This window comes from Malaya genurostris, chromosome 3 (genome assembly GCF_030247185.1).
Source record: "Malaya genurostris strain Urasoe2022 chromosome 3, Malgen_1.1, whole genome shotgun sequence".
NCBI classification, from domain to species: Eukaryota; Metazoa; Arthropoda; class Insecta; order Diptera; family Culicidae; genus Malaya; species Malaya genurostris.
In genome coordinates, this window is record NC_080572.1 from 4,323,748 (window position 1) to 4,340,204 (window position 16,457).

General features: G+C 42.8%; 2 protein-coding genes across 2 annotated transcripts in view; one reads left to right on the forward strand and one right to left on the reverse strand.

Moving 5' to 3' along the window:
* The window catches only part of LOC131434429 (putative leucine-rich repeat-containing protein DDB_G0290503), an 85,514-nt gene that overhangs the window by 2,106 nt on the left and 66,951 nt on the right, over positions 1–16,457 (reverse strand). Inside the window, exons 7-11 of the mRNA XM_058601130.1 lie at positions 4,258–4,411; positions 4,054–4,160; positions 2,931–3,530; positions 2,122–2,729; positions 1,921–2,031 (exon numbers count right to left, since the gene is read on the reverse strand). Coding sequence (XP_058457113.1) covers positions 1,921–2,031; positions 2,122–2,729; positions 2,931–3,530; positions 4,054–4,160; positions 4,258–4,411 — 1,580 coding nt within the window. The remainder of the gene's footprint in view (positions 1–1,920; positions 2,032–2,121; positions 2,730–2,930; positions 3,531–4,053; positions 4,161–4,257; positions 4,412–16,457) is intronic.
* LOC131434432 (uncharacterized) overlaps positions 6,475–16,457 on the forward strand; it is a 41,053-nt gene continuing 31,070 nt past the window's right edge. The window contains exons 1-2 of the mRNA XM_058601135.1: positions 6,475–7,003; positions 14,342–14,992. The gene's annotated coding sequence lies outside the window, so the exon portion shown is untranslated. The remainder of the gene's footprint in view (positions 7,004–14,341; positions 14,993–16,457) is intronic.

A 16,457-nucleotide genomic window follows, 5' to 3' on the forward strand; every position in this document is an offset into this window, starting at 1 on the left:
CAATATTTTTGTGAACATATAAGTAGGGGAGAGTGTTCGGTTACCGGCACCCTTTTCTTTTAAGCTTATAACTTCTGACTAAGTGCACATTATGCGGACATATATACATCAATGGAAAGCTAAAGTCCCTAGCTAACAACTGAATAAGAAACTAGGTTGATTCAATCGATTGAAAAAAAATATTATCAATTTAGTGAAGTGATGAATTTTGGCCATTTCAAAAAATGGCGTTCGGTTACTGGCACCGCAAGAAATTTCGCTAAAAATGGAAAAAAAAAATGGTTCAGAATCTGTCAATTTTTATGGCTGCGTCCTGCTGTTTACACTCTTCTTTAACCACTTGTGCTGTTGTTTACTCGTTTGTTTCGAAATGCGTGGACTTTCAGTAGAACAACGTCGAAAAATTGTGTACAAATGGTGCACAGAACGCGGACTGTCACTGAGAAATATAACAAAAATGGAAGGAGTAAGTGAAAAAGCCGTGCGAAATGCAATCAGAAAGTTCGGTGAGGATGACACCTTTGAGGATAAACCGAAAACGGGTCGAAAAAAAGGTTCTGCTAACCCTCAGTTGGATAAACGTATACTGAAGGCGTTCGAGCAAAAGAAGGAGGTTTCAGTTCGGGATGTGGCAAAAAAAGTGGGCACTTCGATGTCAAATATTCTTCGTGCTAAAGAACGTTTGAATCTTCGAACCTATAAGAAGCAGAAACAACCAAAACGTAGTCCGAAACAAGAAGCATCGATCAGGCCGAGGGTTCGAAAGATGAACAATACGATTCTTGCTGGAAATTTGAACTGCATAATCATGGACGACGAAACGTACGTGAAACTCGATTACAAATCCTTGCCGGGACCACAATATTATACGGTGCGAGAAGGGCAAGTGTTAAACCAGTCCGAAACATCGATTGGAGTCGAAAAATTTGGTAAGAAAGCTATGGTCTGGCAAGCAATTTGTAGCTGCGGTAAGATTTCGAAACCCTCCTTCACCACTGCTTCAATGAACAGCGAAATATACATCAAGGAATGTTTACAAAAACGACTTCTACCCATGATTCGAAGCCACAAGGATCCTGTTGTCTTCTGGCCAGATCTTGCTTCTTGCCACTACTCGAAATCAACGGTAGAATGGTATACTACCAAAAATGTCACTTTCGTCCCAAAAGACATGAATCCACCAAATTTCCCACAACTTCGACCAATTGAGGAATTTTGGGCATTAACGAAGGCACATCTTAGGAAACATATCTCGGCAACCGAAACCATTCAACAGTTCGAAAAAGATTGGAAAAAAGTGTCAAAAGTTTTCGCCAAGAAGTCTGTACGGAATTTAATGAGGAACGTTCGCAAGAAGGTACACCAGCCAGTCTACAATGGTTAAGTAGCAAATGTGAAAAATTGTCTGTTGTTGTAGTATAATATTATCAGTATAACGAATAAAATTTGAATATATAACACTTGTGAATTATTTACAGCGAAATCAAAGTGCGTCCATACTTTCTGGGACAGTCTTTATTTCAGGAGTTGTATTGATCCAGTAGTCGATCTGTGCGTACAGTGAACAATGTCCGTAATAATCGTTGCTTGCGTTAAGTGTGATTAAATTTGTGTGTGCATCTTTTACTGAAATTCATCGAGAGTTATACCGAATGTGTGCAAAAGCACATACTGTCATGAATGAAGGAAATATTATGTCATGATCTCAAAATGGAACGAACAAATAATCATTACGAGTTGCGACGTGGTAGAATAAATAATAAATTTCCTCACCTAGAAAAACTTGGGTAACAAATTGGAATTTTGTGCAAGGTGTGCATAAAAAATGCTCATCAACCAGTACAAAAAGAATAGAATGTCTAGTAGACAACTTACCGATAATTTCACCAGACAATTTTACTATTCGCACTATGAACTTACTTCTTAGAGAAACACTTTCCCCGTTATTGCAAAATTCTTGAGCACGTATGGAAGATCTTTTTTTTGTTGGGTACTGTGAAATTTTCCAGCCAACTGGGGCTTTGGATTGCTCTGGAATTATGGGACAATCTCTTAATGGTTAGAAGGATATGTAAAACAACCATATTTCGGCATGAACACAAATAACTTTGAACATCTTACCTTCTGAGTGTTGTGTATGATTATCCTGAGTTTGTTTCGTTTGTATATTCTGTAGTTCTGAGCTAACATCTTTCACCATATCCACAGATGATACTATTTTTTTACGTTCGCTATCTTTTATAGACTTGGTCTCAGTATCAACATTCAAATCCAATTTTATACTTTCAAATGAATGATTGAAATTTGATGTATTGTTTGCAAAAACATTTTTCTCGGATCCATCCACAGGTTTTTCACAGATCACAACAGGGTACAGAACAGATTCCCCTTTATTGGTATGCTCATTTGCCGAAAGTTTTAATTTCACTTCATCGGGAATCACAGTCGGGCTTCCTCGGTAACCTATCTGATATTTATTCTGTATCTCGGTTGTCTCAGGTTCGGAAAAGTATTTACGATCTTGTTTCACAGACTCCCTGTGATTCGGCCTCAAACTTTTCATGCTATTACTTCGATTATTCAGACAAACTGGCTGCATCGTCTTATGACGGTCAGGAGTTTCGGATACAATTGAATTAGAGAAAATTTCAGTAGAAAAATTTTCATCAGTCTTCGACATACTATCAATCTTCAAATTGCTTTCCGTAGAGTCCAAGTAGATCTTGATTCTGATAAAAGAAAATTTATTCATAAACTTATATAAACTAAATATTAGGCAGCAAAATCTATTGTCAAATTTAACCAAGCATAAGCTGAATATTTTTACTACATTCTCACTGTTCGTGTTTCATAAATACTGTACTTTACATCAAACACATATCTAAATGAGTGGTAACTTCAAAAATGACCATCCTTAAAACGTAGAATACCTATTATAGTCGTTGTCCTCCCTTGATTGCACCTGCGCAAAGCGATCATCAGTGATCATACGTCTCATTTCTTGTAGTTGAACGCTGTACTCATTCGCCAGTGCTTCACTTCTCACGGCATTTTCACGTTCTATTGCTAAATTTTTCGTTATATCTTCTAGTCGTCCTTTCAGAGATTTCAGCTCCTGATTCAGTTGACCAATTACCATACGCTGCTGTTCGACTTCAGATCGACTGGCCACTAATAATTCTTGTAACCCATCGACAGCCGCTTTGTCGCCAGTTTTAGCCAACGAAAGTTGTCGTTTCAATGTGTCATTTTCCTTATTCAACTGTTCGCGTATACTCGAATGCTCATTCAGCTCTTCTTGCAATTTTTCTTTCTGGACATCCAATTTACTACAGAGATCCTTAGTGGCATGCAAGTCTTCCCGAATGTTGGCATTTTCTTCCCTAACACATTCGATCTCTTCCTCGAGTGAAACTATGCTCGCCGACAGTTCATTAATCTGTCTCTCACATTTCCTAATTTCAGACTGTCGAAGTTCAAGCTGCTCTTGTAGAGCAGAAATTCGGTCTTCCGCTTCCTGCAGCAGTTTTCTTTATAGTTCAAGTAACGATACAGGAATCCCAGAGGAAATTCGATTCAGTTATTTGTTCGTCAATCATGTGAAATCACATAAAGAAATTTATAGGAGAAAAAGAAAATGAGTATAAAAATAAATTGGCAATAAAACAATAAACGTTGGAAAAACCAATTATCATCAATATCTATTTTTATACCTACAAACATGAGAGGTAACCGTGTGATACGTGGGCGATTCATAACAAACACACGTACGGATCGACCATGCACATGCATTATTAGAGTTGGATGGAGAACGTGTTAAGAACAAATCCAGACAGAAAAGCGAAGAGTGTAAAAGGAAAATGGCAAGGATATTACAACCGAGGGCAAAAGCTAATTTCAGTTATTTTCTAATTTATGGTACTAGAGTGTAAAGTGGAAAACAGTGTATCTAACTATGAGACCAACTATACGTAAGAGAAAATTGATATCATTATATGCACCTTCCCATAGGAAATACTGGGTGTTCAGTGGGATAAGAAAACCGGTACTCACTTGGCTTCTACACTCTCAGCTTCCAAAGTATGGTTGCTAACCTCGAGCATGTTGACCCCCTCAGAAAGTGATTTGTAATGCTCCAGCATTTCTTCACGCTCCCGTTCCTGAGAAGCAAAAGAAAATAATCATTAGTTTAATTTACGACATATTCAACTCTCTATCAAAAGGAGAATTGAAATTTGAATGCAAAACTCTGATTACCTTTACACACAGCAATTCCTCGGCACGTTGAATTTCTTGAACATATTCACGTAATTGAGACTTCATTCGGTCCACCTCATCCTGACAGTCGGCAAGTTTCCGTTTTGTTAGTGTTAGTTCCGAGGCGGCATCGCTCAACTCATTCGACAATCGACTTTGGTTAATGAATCGAAAACAAAATAATAAAAACCTAGTGGTGTAATGATGCCTTGCTCATGTATATTATTGTGGTATTCTATTCAACAAATTTCTCTTGGATTTTTGAAAGAAACCAAGGGATTGCTTGTGCATTAACTAGTATAACATACAGAATGAAACAGTGCTTTGCTCGCACAGGTCATCCTTAAGAAAACAAAGTGGGTTCATTATTATATGCACTTCCGGCACCGGAACCCGTGAACCGGTATGATTGAAGTCGGTTTGTACGACCACCAATTAACATGACGTACAAACTCTACTAGTTTTTATTCAAATTATGAAGATTTTATACAATATTGCCATCGCACTCTAAATGACCATTTTAAATGTTCGTTGTATCCGAAAATATGCAGTAATTTTTGGTAGGACCATAAGACCTTTCATTTGAGCCTAAGATTGGGAATAACGGTTTTGAGTCCAGTTTACAACATTTTTTACGGTTTTTGTTCCGCCGGTTTAAGTGACGGTGTACAATATTCAACACACTTTACCCTATAACTATGAAACCGGAAGTCAGATCTGGATGAAATATAGGAATTCAGTATGGGATCGAAAGACCTTTCATTTGATTCTTAGTTTGTGGAAATCGGTCAAACCATCGCTGAAAAAAGTGAGTGAGATCCATTTTGGTATATATGACCACTATTTCCGGTGCTTCCGGAACCCTATACCGGGAACCAGCATAGCCGGAATCGGTTTGTTTAGTTGCCTACTGATAATGACTATCGATTTGTGTAGTTTAGAGACCAGTTTAGAAATTTTTTTACGTTTTGTGTTTCGCCGGTTTAAGTGACGGTGTACAATATTCAACACACTCTACCCTATAACTCCAGAGCCGGAAGTCAGACCCGGAAGAAATTTAGAAATTCTGTGATCCCAACATGAGACCTTTTATTTGATTCTTAGTTTGTTTAAATCGGTCAAACCATCGCTGAGAAAAGTGAGTGAGATCCATTTTTGTATATATGACCACTATTTCCGGTGCTTCCGGAACCTTATACCGGCAACCAGCATAGCCGGAATCGGTTTGTTTAGTTGCCTACTGATAATGACTATCGATTTGTGTAGTTTAGAGACCAGTTTAGAAATTTTTTTACGTTTTGTGTTTCGCCGGTTTAAGTGACGGTGTACAATATTCAACACACTCTACCCTATAACTCCGGAACCGGAAGTCGGATCCGGATGAAATTCAGGAATTCCGTATGGGACCATGAGACCTTTCATTTGAATCTAATTTTGTCAAAAAATTTCACACACACAAATATCTGTTGATGGTGTTTCATTGTTTATTTGAATTTGTAAAAGAACCCGAGAGTTGGATAACAGACCTCTTAATCACTTCATGTCTATATTTTTAAGCGAATGAGAGATCTGATGAAATAATCATTATTTAATTTAAATAGTTCGATAATAACATTCTGATAATGTTCTTGAAAGCTATATCGAAAAAAATAACGAGTGCTGAGAAAGTCATCTTCTTAATGTTTAATAAACTGTGTTGAGTTGGCGCAAAATAGCAATGTGTAATATTGTTTACGAACATCAGATTCTTTAGATAATTCACATATCCATAGAAAATGCTCTCGTGGGGTACATCTGTTTTATTACAAGCAATTTAATTTAATTGACCAAATTCAAATATTATAGAAAGTCTTTGCGATAGGATTTGGAAAGAAACTATTCTGGTTTTTGTAAATACAGTCTGTTACATAAGAGCGTGGTCACTGTGGCGAGAAAATAAATGAAAAGACTCAACATGAAAATACTTTTAAATATTGTTTTATTAGATAAAAAACTTGAATGCAAGTGCATTAATAGCAAGTCCAATCCCCTTCAGCGTTAATAATGACTTGACACTGTAACGTTTAATTCAATTTAATGAGTAAATTTAAAATCAGTGCGAACGGAGAGGGCTGCAATTAGTGTGTATACAGAAAACTGAGCCAAATGGGCGCACTGCCGTATGAGCGGTTTTGACAGACCGTTTTGATTTCCGGAAAAAAAAGAGAAAAAGTCAGAAGAAAAGTGGAGGTGGACGTGGTTGGTTCGGCGATCGCTTCGCTGACCTCGCGGTGCGGTTTTGGCGTGGAAAAGGTGGCCGAGAAGCCGAAGAAAAGCAAAATATCGGCTACCTTCTCGAGTACGACGGAGCCAAACAAGGCTGGACCGGAACAATCGGCTTTTGGTATCAATTCGACGGCCGGATTTCTACGTCGACAATCACTGGGACAATCTTCCACCATCGTGGAGGCAATGCTTCAAGTGTCTGGAAGTGCATCAGCTGAAACATTTACTGTCGGAAGAATCAGAAGTGCAGGAACGAACTGTGCGGCCTCCATCAGGGTACGCTCTTCGAGCACTGTTCCGGAAATTTTGCTATCACGAAAATTGGAGCTAGGCCGGAAGGAATCTGAAACACGAGACGTGCAAAACGAGGCTCAGCGAAAACCATATGACAAATCGGCTAAGTTGAAAAGGCGACAGGAGATTGAACAATTCAGCGAAGTCCGCCCGCGAACGGCCACGCAGATCTCCAAGTTCAAGTTCGGTAAGTCTGCACAATTAATGCATGCCTTTTCACACCTCCATCGCACTTGTTTGCTCATGTGGTGACGCGAAAGTTATTTAACAATGGCGCCCAACCAAAAAACCCATTTGTTCGGGTTATGAAAATGTACTCTTTTGGCTAGCGTACGTTTTCGGTTAAGCGATACGACGCATGACACACACCCCTTTTTAGACTCAGTTGGCAAAATTAAAAAATAAATAAATCCATATAAAGTAAAGATATTACTAGTTTGCGTTTTGATTTGTTAGTTAGGTTAAATTCTGTTGATTGGCTTTAGTTTAGTTCACTATCTAACGATGGAGATAGATCCATTACATTTAAGTGAAGAGGAGTTAAATTATGAACTCGCTCTTCGTAGTATCACTGGCCTTGGGCAAATCACCCGTAGGGGTAAATGTGCTCGTTTATTGAAGGCTTTTGAAGAAGATTTAAGGCGGAAGCGTTTTTATACGACTTCTAGTCACGTTATGAGTGATGAAAGCAACATTAATGCTTGCGCATCACGTCTGAAATTATTGCTGGCACCAATAGACTCAGCAATCAAGAAACACGACATTGGTTTCTTAGAACATATAAAATCGCGATTACGTCACTATCGAAATCGTTTAATTCGTATCGATCCGCCTCCGGTCGCGCTTCGGGAAGAATTTGCTAGTGTTCAAGCGTTGATAGTCGCTTTATTGGAAGAAGTTTACACCGCGTTAAACATGTCAGACTTGTGTCAAGTGAGTGATCGAAACTGCAGTTCCAAAGAATCAAATAACTCAGTGCACATAATGCAAGGGGCATTTGGCGTAGCGGAAAATCATCAGAGTTCGCAAGCAACGCACGGACAGGAAGGAGGTGCAGGCGCCCTCGCGAAGAAGAAAGCAGAGCAAGTTGCTAGCAACAAGGAAACACAAATGGCTACGTTTGCATGGCAGCAAACGGAAAGTAACGAAGCTACTGGCTCACCCAGAGTATCATCACCTATCGGAAGAGGACGAGGTCGTGGACGTAATTTCGGAAATTGGCAACCGGTGTGGCCTTCAACTCCACACAAGGAAGCGGATAACTTCAATCCAATATCCAATCAAGACCAATATCACCACTACGGAAGAACGGGAAGCACACCGCCATCCCCTCATAGAGAGTATCCGTCACAGGAAGAAAACAGAAGGGACGACTCAGCAGACTACAACCGCATACGAGACGAGCTGCTGACACACCTATTACGGAGAGACAGGCAAGAGAGGCAGGATACTCACAGAAACCCTAAAGCCATTCACAATTGGCCATTCAAGTTTCGCGGTGAGAAAGATACAACATCGCTCAACACATTCTTAGATCGCGTAGAGTGTTTCGCTCGGTCCGAAGACGTTTCGGATGAACTGTTATTGCGATCCATCAAACATCTACTTCTGGATGACGCACTCGATTGGTACGGGCGAGCTTTTGCGGAAGGAACGTTGCATACGTGGCGTGGCTTCAAGGAGCAAATACGACGAGAGTTCCTGCCCAGCAGTTATGCGCAGATTCTGAGAAATGAAGCAAATTCTCGGTATCAAGGTGCAAATGAATCGTTTGCGAAATTCTTCAGGGATATATCAGCACTATTTCGGTTCGTCCAGCCAGCGATGTCACCAGAGGAGAAATTCTTCATCGTGAAGAAGAACATGAATACGGAGTACGCATCGATTGTTGCAGCTGCGAGACCTCAGTCGTTAACCGAAATGGCGGAAGTCTGTAACGAGTTCGACGAGACGCGCATTCTGCTGAGCCGTCATCGCAGGACACCGATCCCACACTACGCGCTGCTTGAGCCGAGCCTAGCAACGCCAACACCTTCACAAAGAGAGAGAACATACGGGAATACAGGACAGTTGCAAAGGTTCAACAGAGTACACGCAGTGGAGTCAGCCGAATTTCGAGAACAACAACTGTATGATGAGCCGTACGACTCGATGTCAGCAGCTGGAGAAGAACAAGATTGGACACAACAACTGGAGATGATATGCCAGCAAGTAAACGCATTAAAGGCTCGCTTTGAGAGGAGAGACCATCGTCAAAAGGCGACGCAAGGGTTTCGTGTACAACAGCCACAACCGTCGAGACAATCTAATCGGTCGGAAGCGAACAATAATCGTAGAGAGCAACAGTCAGCGATCTGCTCCCAAGAAGCACAGGACGAGAACAGATCAGCCCTGCTTCGCTGCTGGAATTGTGATACGGAAGGACACAGATTTATGGACTGTCCAAAACCACAAGCCATACTGTTTTGTTATCGATGTGGTCAGAAGGGCTATTCACTTCGCAGCTGTCCTAGTTGTTCATCGGCAACGGGAAACGAGCAAGCGAGGAGTCAGTAACCGAGGGAATCGCATCCTCGCAAGAATTCTACAGTCCCTCATCATTTCCCGAGCTTCGGCACATCAACTCCATCAGAATCAACACAAACGGAGACAACCGGCCACATGCCGACTTCACAGTTCTTGGCAAACAGTTAACAGGTTTGTTGGATAGCGGAGCAAACTGTACTCTAATCGGAGGAGCCGCGATAAAGATCATCGACGAGCTGAACTTGAAGCGAGGTCGACTGAAAGACGGTATCCAGACAGCAGACGGCACAAAACACACCATATCCGAGTTCGTTTAGCTGCCTATAGCATACAACGGCCGTCATGAAACAATTCCGGTGCTACTAATACCTTCACTGCCCGAGTGTATTATACTCGGCATGAATTTTTGGGAGAAGTTTGGAGTTCGAGCGGTGTGCAACAAGATAGACATGTCATCCGATGAGCAGAATAACAATGATGAGCCCATGAGAAAGCTGTCAGACATGCAGAAAAGACAATTAGACACGGTAATAGGAACGTTTCCAGTGAGTGAAAAGGGACGAATTGGCCGTACAGATAGGTACACGCATCGCATCGACATCGGAGATGCCAAACCGAAGAAGCAGCGCTGTTATCACATGTCGAAGTATGTCTTAGACGAAGTGAACAAGGAAATTGATCGGATGATAGCGTTAGATGTCATCGAGGAGGCAGTGTTTTCGCCATGGAACAATCCGCTCGTTGCCGTAAAGAAAAAGACAGGACAGTACAGAGTATGTCTAGATGCTCGCCACTTGAACTCGATCATGGTTAATGAAGGACATCCGATTCCGCAGATCGCCTCAATCGTCAGCAACCTCAGTGGATGTTTCTACATATCGTCGATTGACTTAAAAGATGCTTTTTGGCAGCTACCGCTGGAAAAAGAATCTCGTCCGTTAACTGCATTCACTGTTCCCGGTCGGGGCCACTTTCAGTTCAAAGTTGTACCATTTGGTCTGTGCACGGCGAGTCAAGCACTAGCACGGTTGATGACACATCTTTTTGCTGATCTGGAACCGCAGGTTTTTCACTATTTGGATGACATTATCATCTGTTCGCGCAGCTTCGAAGAACATCTGGTAACACTGAGGAAGGTAGCAGACAGACTGCGACAGGCAAATCTCACGATATCCCCGGACAAATCCAAATTCTGCCGTCAGGAGCTGAAATATTTAGGCTACGTCTTGAATGAAGACGGATGGAAGGTAGACAACGAAAAGATCAATTGCATCGTGAATTTTCCCTCACCGCAAAGCAGGAAAGAAGTTCAGCGCTTTCTTGGATTGTGCAACTGGTATAGAAGGTTCATCGAGGATTTCGCTCGCATTGCTGTACCACTGACCGAGTTAACGAAAGCTAAAATCAAGTTCCGATGGACACCAGTAGCTGAAGACGCTTTTGTGAAGCTAAAATCGATGCTAGTGTCAGCACCAGTCCTGGCGATGCCCGATTATGCCAGACCGTTCAACATAGCCTGCGACGCCAGTGACGTCGCCATTGGAGCCGTCCTAACGCAAGAAACAGATGGAATCGAACACCCGATAGCGTACTTTTCTCAGAAACTGTCATCCTCCGAACGAAACTACTCGGTTACGGAAAGAGAATGCCTAGCGGTCATTCGAGCAATTGAAAAGTTTCGTGGATACGTGGAAGGCGTCAAGTTCACGGTATTCTGCGATCACGCTGCGTTGTGTTTCTTGAAGTCAATAAAGAACCCTACGGCGTTAATGTGCAGATGGATCCTTCGGTTGAACGCGTTTGATTTCGACATCAAATATCGTAAAGGATCGTGCAATGTAGTTCCGGACGCATTGTCAAGGATAGTAGCAACGATTACGTTCTCCACCAACACTAGTGACGACAATTGGTACATCCGTCTCGCAACAGGCGTAACAAAGCAACCGGAGAAGTTCCCAGACTTCTGTATCATGTCCAACGAACTCTTCAAGAATTGTCGTTACAGGGATGAGCTGGGGCAGATCACGCACAAATGGAAGAAGGTAGTTCCGAGGGACGAACGAGCGGAAATACTAAGAAAATTTCACGACTCGGTCACAGGAGCGCATTTAGGATTCCAGAAGACGCTACAAAAAATCCAGACAAACTTCTATTGGCCGAAGATGCAAGAGGACATCGCTCGTTACGTGCGTAGCTGCAAGGTGTGCAAGGCCAGCAAAGCGCCGAATTATCGCATGATGCCAAATATGGGAAAATTGAAACCTGCTAGAATCCCATGGGAGTTAATTTCTTTAGATTTTGTCGGTCCATTCACCAGATCGAAGAAAGGAAACACAATCATCTTGGTAGTAGTGGATTGGATAACAAAATACGTGATCGCGCACCCCATGCGCAGCGCAGACACTGAGGCAATGATTAACTTTCTGGAGAAGGAAATCTTTCTGCGATTTTCACGTCCAAGGATTGTTCTGACGGACAACGGGAAACAGTTCACATCGTTGGCATTTCGCTCTTTGCTCAAGCGGCACAACACTGAGCACATGACCACAGCGTATTATTGTCCGATGGTGAATAACGCAGAACGCGTGAACCGTGTTTTGATAACCTGCATTAGAGCACTCTTGAACGAAGATCACCGGACATGGGATGAGAATCTGCCTTCAATCGTGGCAGCAATCAACAGTGCAAAGCATGAAGTCACAGGAGTAAGTCCACACTTCGCCAACTTCGGCAGAGAGCTGATTCTACACACCGATCTCTACAGACAGCAGGACCTCAACACCCCGGAGGACTTGAAGCTGGCACAAGATCTTCGGTTATCGAATCTCAAGCGGATCCAAGAATTCATGCTTCAACGAATTAGAAACTCACACGAAAAGGCAAAGCAACGGTACAATTTGCGCACAAGAACGGTGTCGTTCAAAGTCGGCGACTTAGTTTGGAGAAGATCGTTCGGATTATCATCTAAGGCAGACCACATCAATCAGAAGCTAAACCCGAAATTTGTACCAGCAATCATTCGTAAAGTTCTAGGCACCAACCTATACGAACTAGAAGACGTTCCATCCGGCAAGGCAGGGAGATTTCACGCGAAAGACATCAAATCAGATTAAAAGCGATTAGCACAGCTATGTCCACAGGCTACGCCTGTCAACGATGAGCTCTACTCACAAAACACCGTTAACGATCGGGATAAATCGTAGACTGTCAGGGTGTGGTGAACAACAACTCATAGAACTACTTCCCCACCTCGGCACGAACAGGAGACAGCCTTCAGCAGGCTTGCCGTTAGCGAATCGGGAGAAAACGCAGATGAAGTCGCAAACAAAAACCAGCCTTCAGCAGGCTTGCCGTTAGCGAATCGGGAGAAAACGCAGATGAAGTCGCAAACAAAAAACAGCCTTCAGCAGGCTTGCCGTTAGCGAATCGGGAGAAAACGCAGATGAAGTCGCAAACAAAAAACAGCCTTCAGCAGGCTTGCCGTTAGCGAATCGGGAGAAAAACGCAGATGAAGTCGCAAACAAAAACCAGCCTTCAGTAGGCTTACCGTTGGCGTACCGTGAGAAAACGCACCCAAGTCGAGAAAACTTCAGAGCAAAATGCCTTCCACAGGCGCGCCGGTAGCGGACCGTGAGAAAAACGCACAGGGACAGTTCGAGGAGCCGGAAAGCCTTCAGCAGGCCAGCCGTTACCGTATCGAGAGAAAACGGACAGTCGAAACATAGGCTCGCGATTCTGATCAATCCAAACAACAGGATAGAAGAAAGCGAGCCATAAGACGGACAAATTGGTCGAGGAAGGCCCATGACAACTGGCAGTCGCAGCAAGTTGCTGTCGAGACGTCAGGGACGGGATCGGACTTCCTCCTAGAAAAGGCCGAGGATGTCTGTACGTTACCGTTCAGCGAGAAAACGGACTCAAGCTAAGTAATGGCATGAGTTATGTCGACAACACATCTTCAAAACCCATAAAGTACAACGATTGAACAAGGAATTCAAGGGCACGAAACGGGTCGTAAGATCGAGAAACAAGCGAAAATCGCGTTCAACAACTGCGAGTTCCAGGGAATAAGCCTTCTGCAGGCCTGCCGGTAGCGACCCGTGAGAAAAACGCACCCAAGTATCCCGGCTGGTCAGGAAACTAGCCTCCCACGGGCGTGCCGTTGCCGTAGCGAGAGAAAACGGATGAATGAAGGACCGAATCATCTCACCGACGCGACCGGAGTGCATTGAATCGTAGTCGCCTACAAGGATCGAGTAAACCGAGCTATGAGCAGCACCAGCTCCCAGAAAAACAGGTTCACAAAATACCCAAGCGGTAGAAGTTCCCCTAAAAGCCTGAACAGGTGTACAAGGTTCAGTGATACAATAATAGTCTTGTTGGTCGGAGGCGTCACTACGAAGGTCGTCAACCCGAAGGAACGCGAATCAAGGGCGCGGTTATAACCCTTGCTTGGGCTCGTGGTGATAGGAGAGACTAAATCCTCTCAAACCTCAAATTAAACCAACTTCCCTAAGACTGTAAATTCTGTAGTTAAGCCAATCAATTATTTTGCATGCTGCATGCTGTTTTTCTTTGTTATTCGTTGATCTTCTAGTTTAATTTAGCCATTAAGACTAGATAAGATCACTGACTGTTAATACTCAGTGGAAGTTTGAGGAATGCATGCAAGAACTGTGCCGGAGACGTTTTAGCCATATATTGTTGGCGTACGATTACCATTTTGTGCAGAAAAGTTCTGCAGTTTAGTTAATGTTGCGATATAGTAGAAGAGAAGTTTGTATTGAGCTCAAGATTTGAAGAGCAACCGTTAGGCTCTTGTTCATTGGTGTTAGGTTGTGTTGAAGTTTGTAATCGGCACAGTCTCCGGCACACTTCTTAAAGAAGTGAAGATTTTAGAAATTTTTCGTGAACCACTTTCGTGCTTCACGAAAAATTTTTGCCACTGGGTAGGGTTGTGTAACGTTTAATTCAATTTAATGAGTAAATTTAAAATCAGTGCGAACGGAGAGGGCTGCAATTAGTGTGTATACAGAAAACTGAGCCAAATGGGCGCACTGCCGTATGAGCGGTTTTGACAGACCGTTTTGATTTCCGGAAAAAAAAAGAGAAAAAGTCAGAAGAAAAGTGGAGGTGGACGTGGTTGGTTCGGCGATCGCTTCGCTGACCTCGCGGTGCGGTTTTGGCGTGGAAAAGGTGGCCGAGAAGCCGAAGAAAAGCAAAATATCGGCTACCTTCTCGAGTACGACGGAGCCAAACAAGGCTGGACCGGAACAATCGGCTTTTGGTATCAATTCGACGGCCGGATTTCTACGTCGACAATCACTGGGACAATCTTCCACCATCGTGGAGGCAATGCTTCAAGTGTCTGGAAGTGCATCAGCTGAAACATTTACTGTCGGAAGAATCAGAAGTGCAGGAACGAACTGTGCGGCCTCCATCAGGGTACGCTCTTCGAGCACTGTTCCGGAAATTTTGCTATCACGAAAATTGGAGCTAGGCCGGAAGGAATCTGAAACACGAGACGTGCAAAACGAGGCTCAGCGAAAACCATATGACAAATCGGCTAAGTTGAAAAGGCGACAGGAGATTGAACAATTCAGCGAAGTCCGCCCGCGAACGGCCACGCAGATCTCCAAGTTCAAGTTCGGTAAGTCTGCACAATTAATGCATGCCTTTTCACACCTCCATCGCACTTGTTTGCTCATGTGGTGACGCGAAAGTTATTTAACAACACTTCGAGGCATACTTTGAGCGAGATTTTGCGCGTAGGATTATATAACCATCAGATGGAAAAACAACTTATTAAACATCAAATTTATTATTTGTTTATTTGTTTGCTTGTTCCATCTGACAATAAAAGTCTTAATGAATATAAAGTTAAGTTATAAAATCGAGGATTGCGACACTTTCTGAACAAACTTATGCGATGATTCACCAAAATCGAATAAATTTTCAACTAGGGAGAAAGTTCGAACACACGCTGCAATAGGTTCGTTGGCTCCAAACGATGTCCGATGGAATCTTCGTTGTAGCAAACCTGTTGATCGTAGAGTTCGTTGTGAAACCCGGAAGTCGATGAGAGACAGGATTTTTGGAGAGTCGATTTCGCCGTTGATAATCTTCGCCACAAACGCAGCTTGTTGAATCTTCCTTCGTCGTTCCAGTGTCTCAAGACCTAACAGGCGACATCGATCAGGGTACGGTGGCAGATCCAAGGGATTTCGCCAGGGAAGGTCTCTTAGCGCAAGCCGAATAAATCTTTTCTGAACACGCTCAATCCGCAAGTTCCAAACGAGTTGATATGGACTCCATACCAAACTGGCATTTTCCAGCAATGGTCGTACTAAGGAACAGTATAACGCCTTCAAACAATGTGGATCCTTAAAATCTCTGCTGATTTTAGCTACGAATCCGAGTTGTTTCGTTGCCTTAGATATTAAAGCAGAGCGATGCTGATTAAATGTGAGTTTTGCATCCAATACAACACCAAGGTCATTAACACGGTCGACTCTTGTAAGTGTTTGTCCATCAATTTTGTAGTCGAAGATTAATGGACGAAGTATTCGGTGAAATGTAATTACTTGACATTTGGCAATGCTGATCACAAGATGGTTTCGTCGACACCATGCGACAAATTCATCTAGCAGTTCTTGAAGATGGACGCAGTCCTCATAATTACGAATTACTAAGTACAGCTTCAAATCGTCAGCGTAGATCAGCTTGCATCCATAACCAAGCAGCAAAGCGGCATCGTTGAAAAATAGTGCAAACAAAAGGGGACCCATATTACTGCCCTGTGGAACTCCTGATTTATTCGTAAACGGGGATGAAACTGAGGTTCCCAATTGTACGCGTAGGACTCTACCACACAAATAGGAACTCAACCATTCAACGAACTTGTGTGATGCACCAAGTCGCATCAGTTTACATAATAGAATTCGGTGGTCTATACGATCAAAAGCCGCTTTTAGATCGGTGTATACTGCATCAATTTGTACCCTTTCCTCCATACGCGAAAAGCAGGTCGAGGTAAAATCGAGCAAATTTGTACTAACGGATCGTCCTGGCATAAATCCATGCTGATCGGTTGATATATAACTTTTTGTACGAGA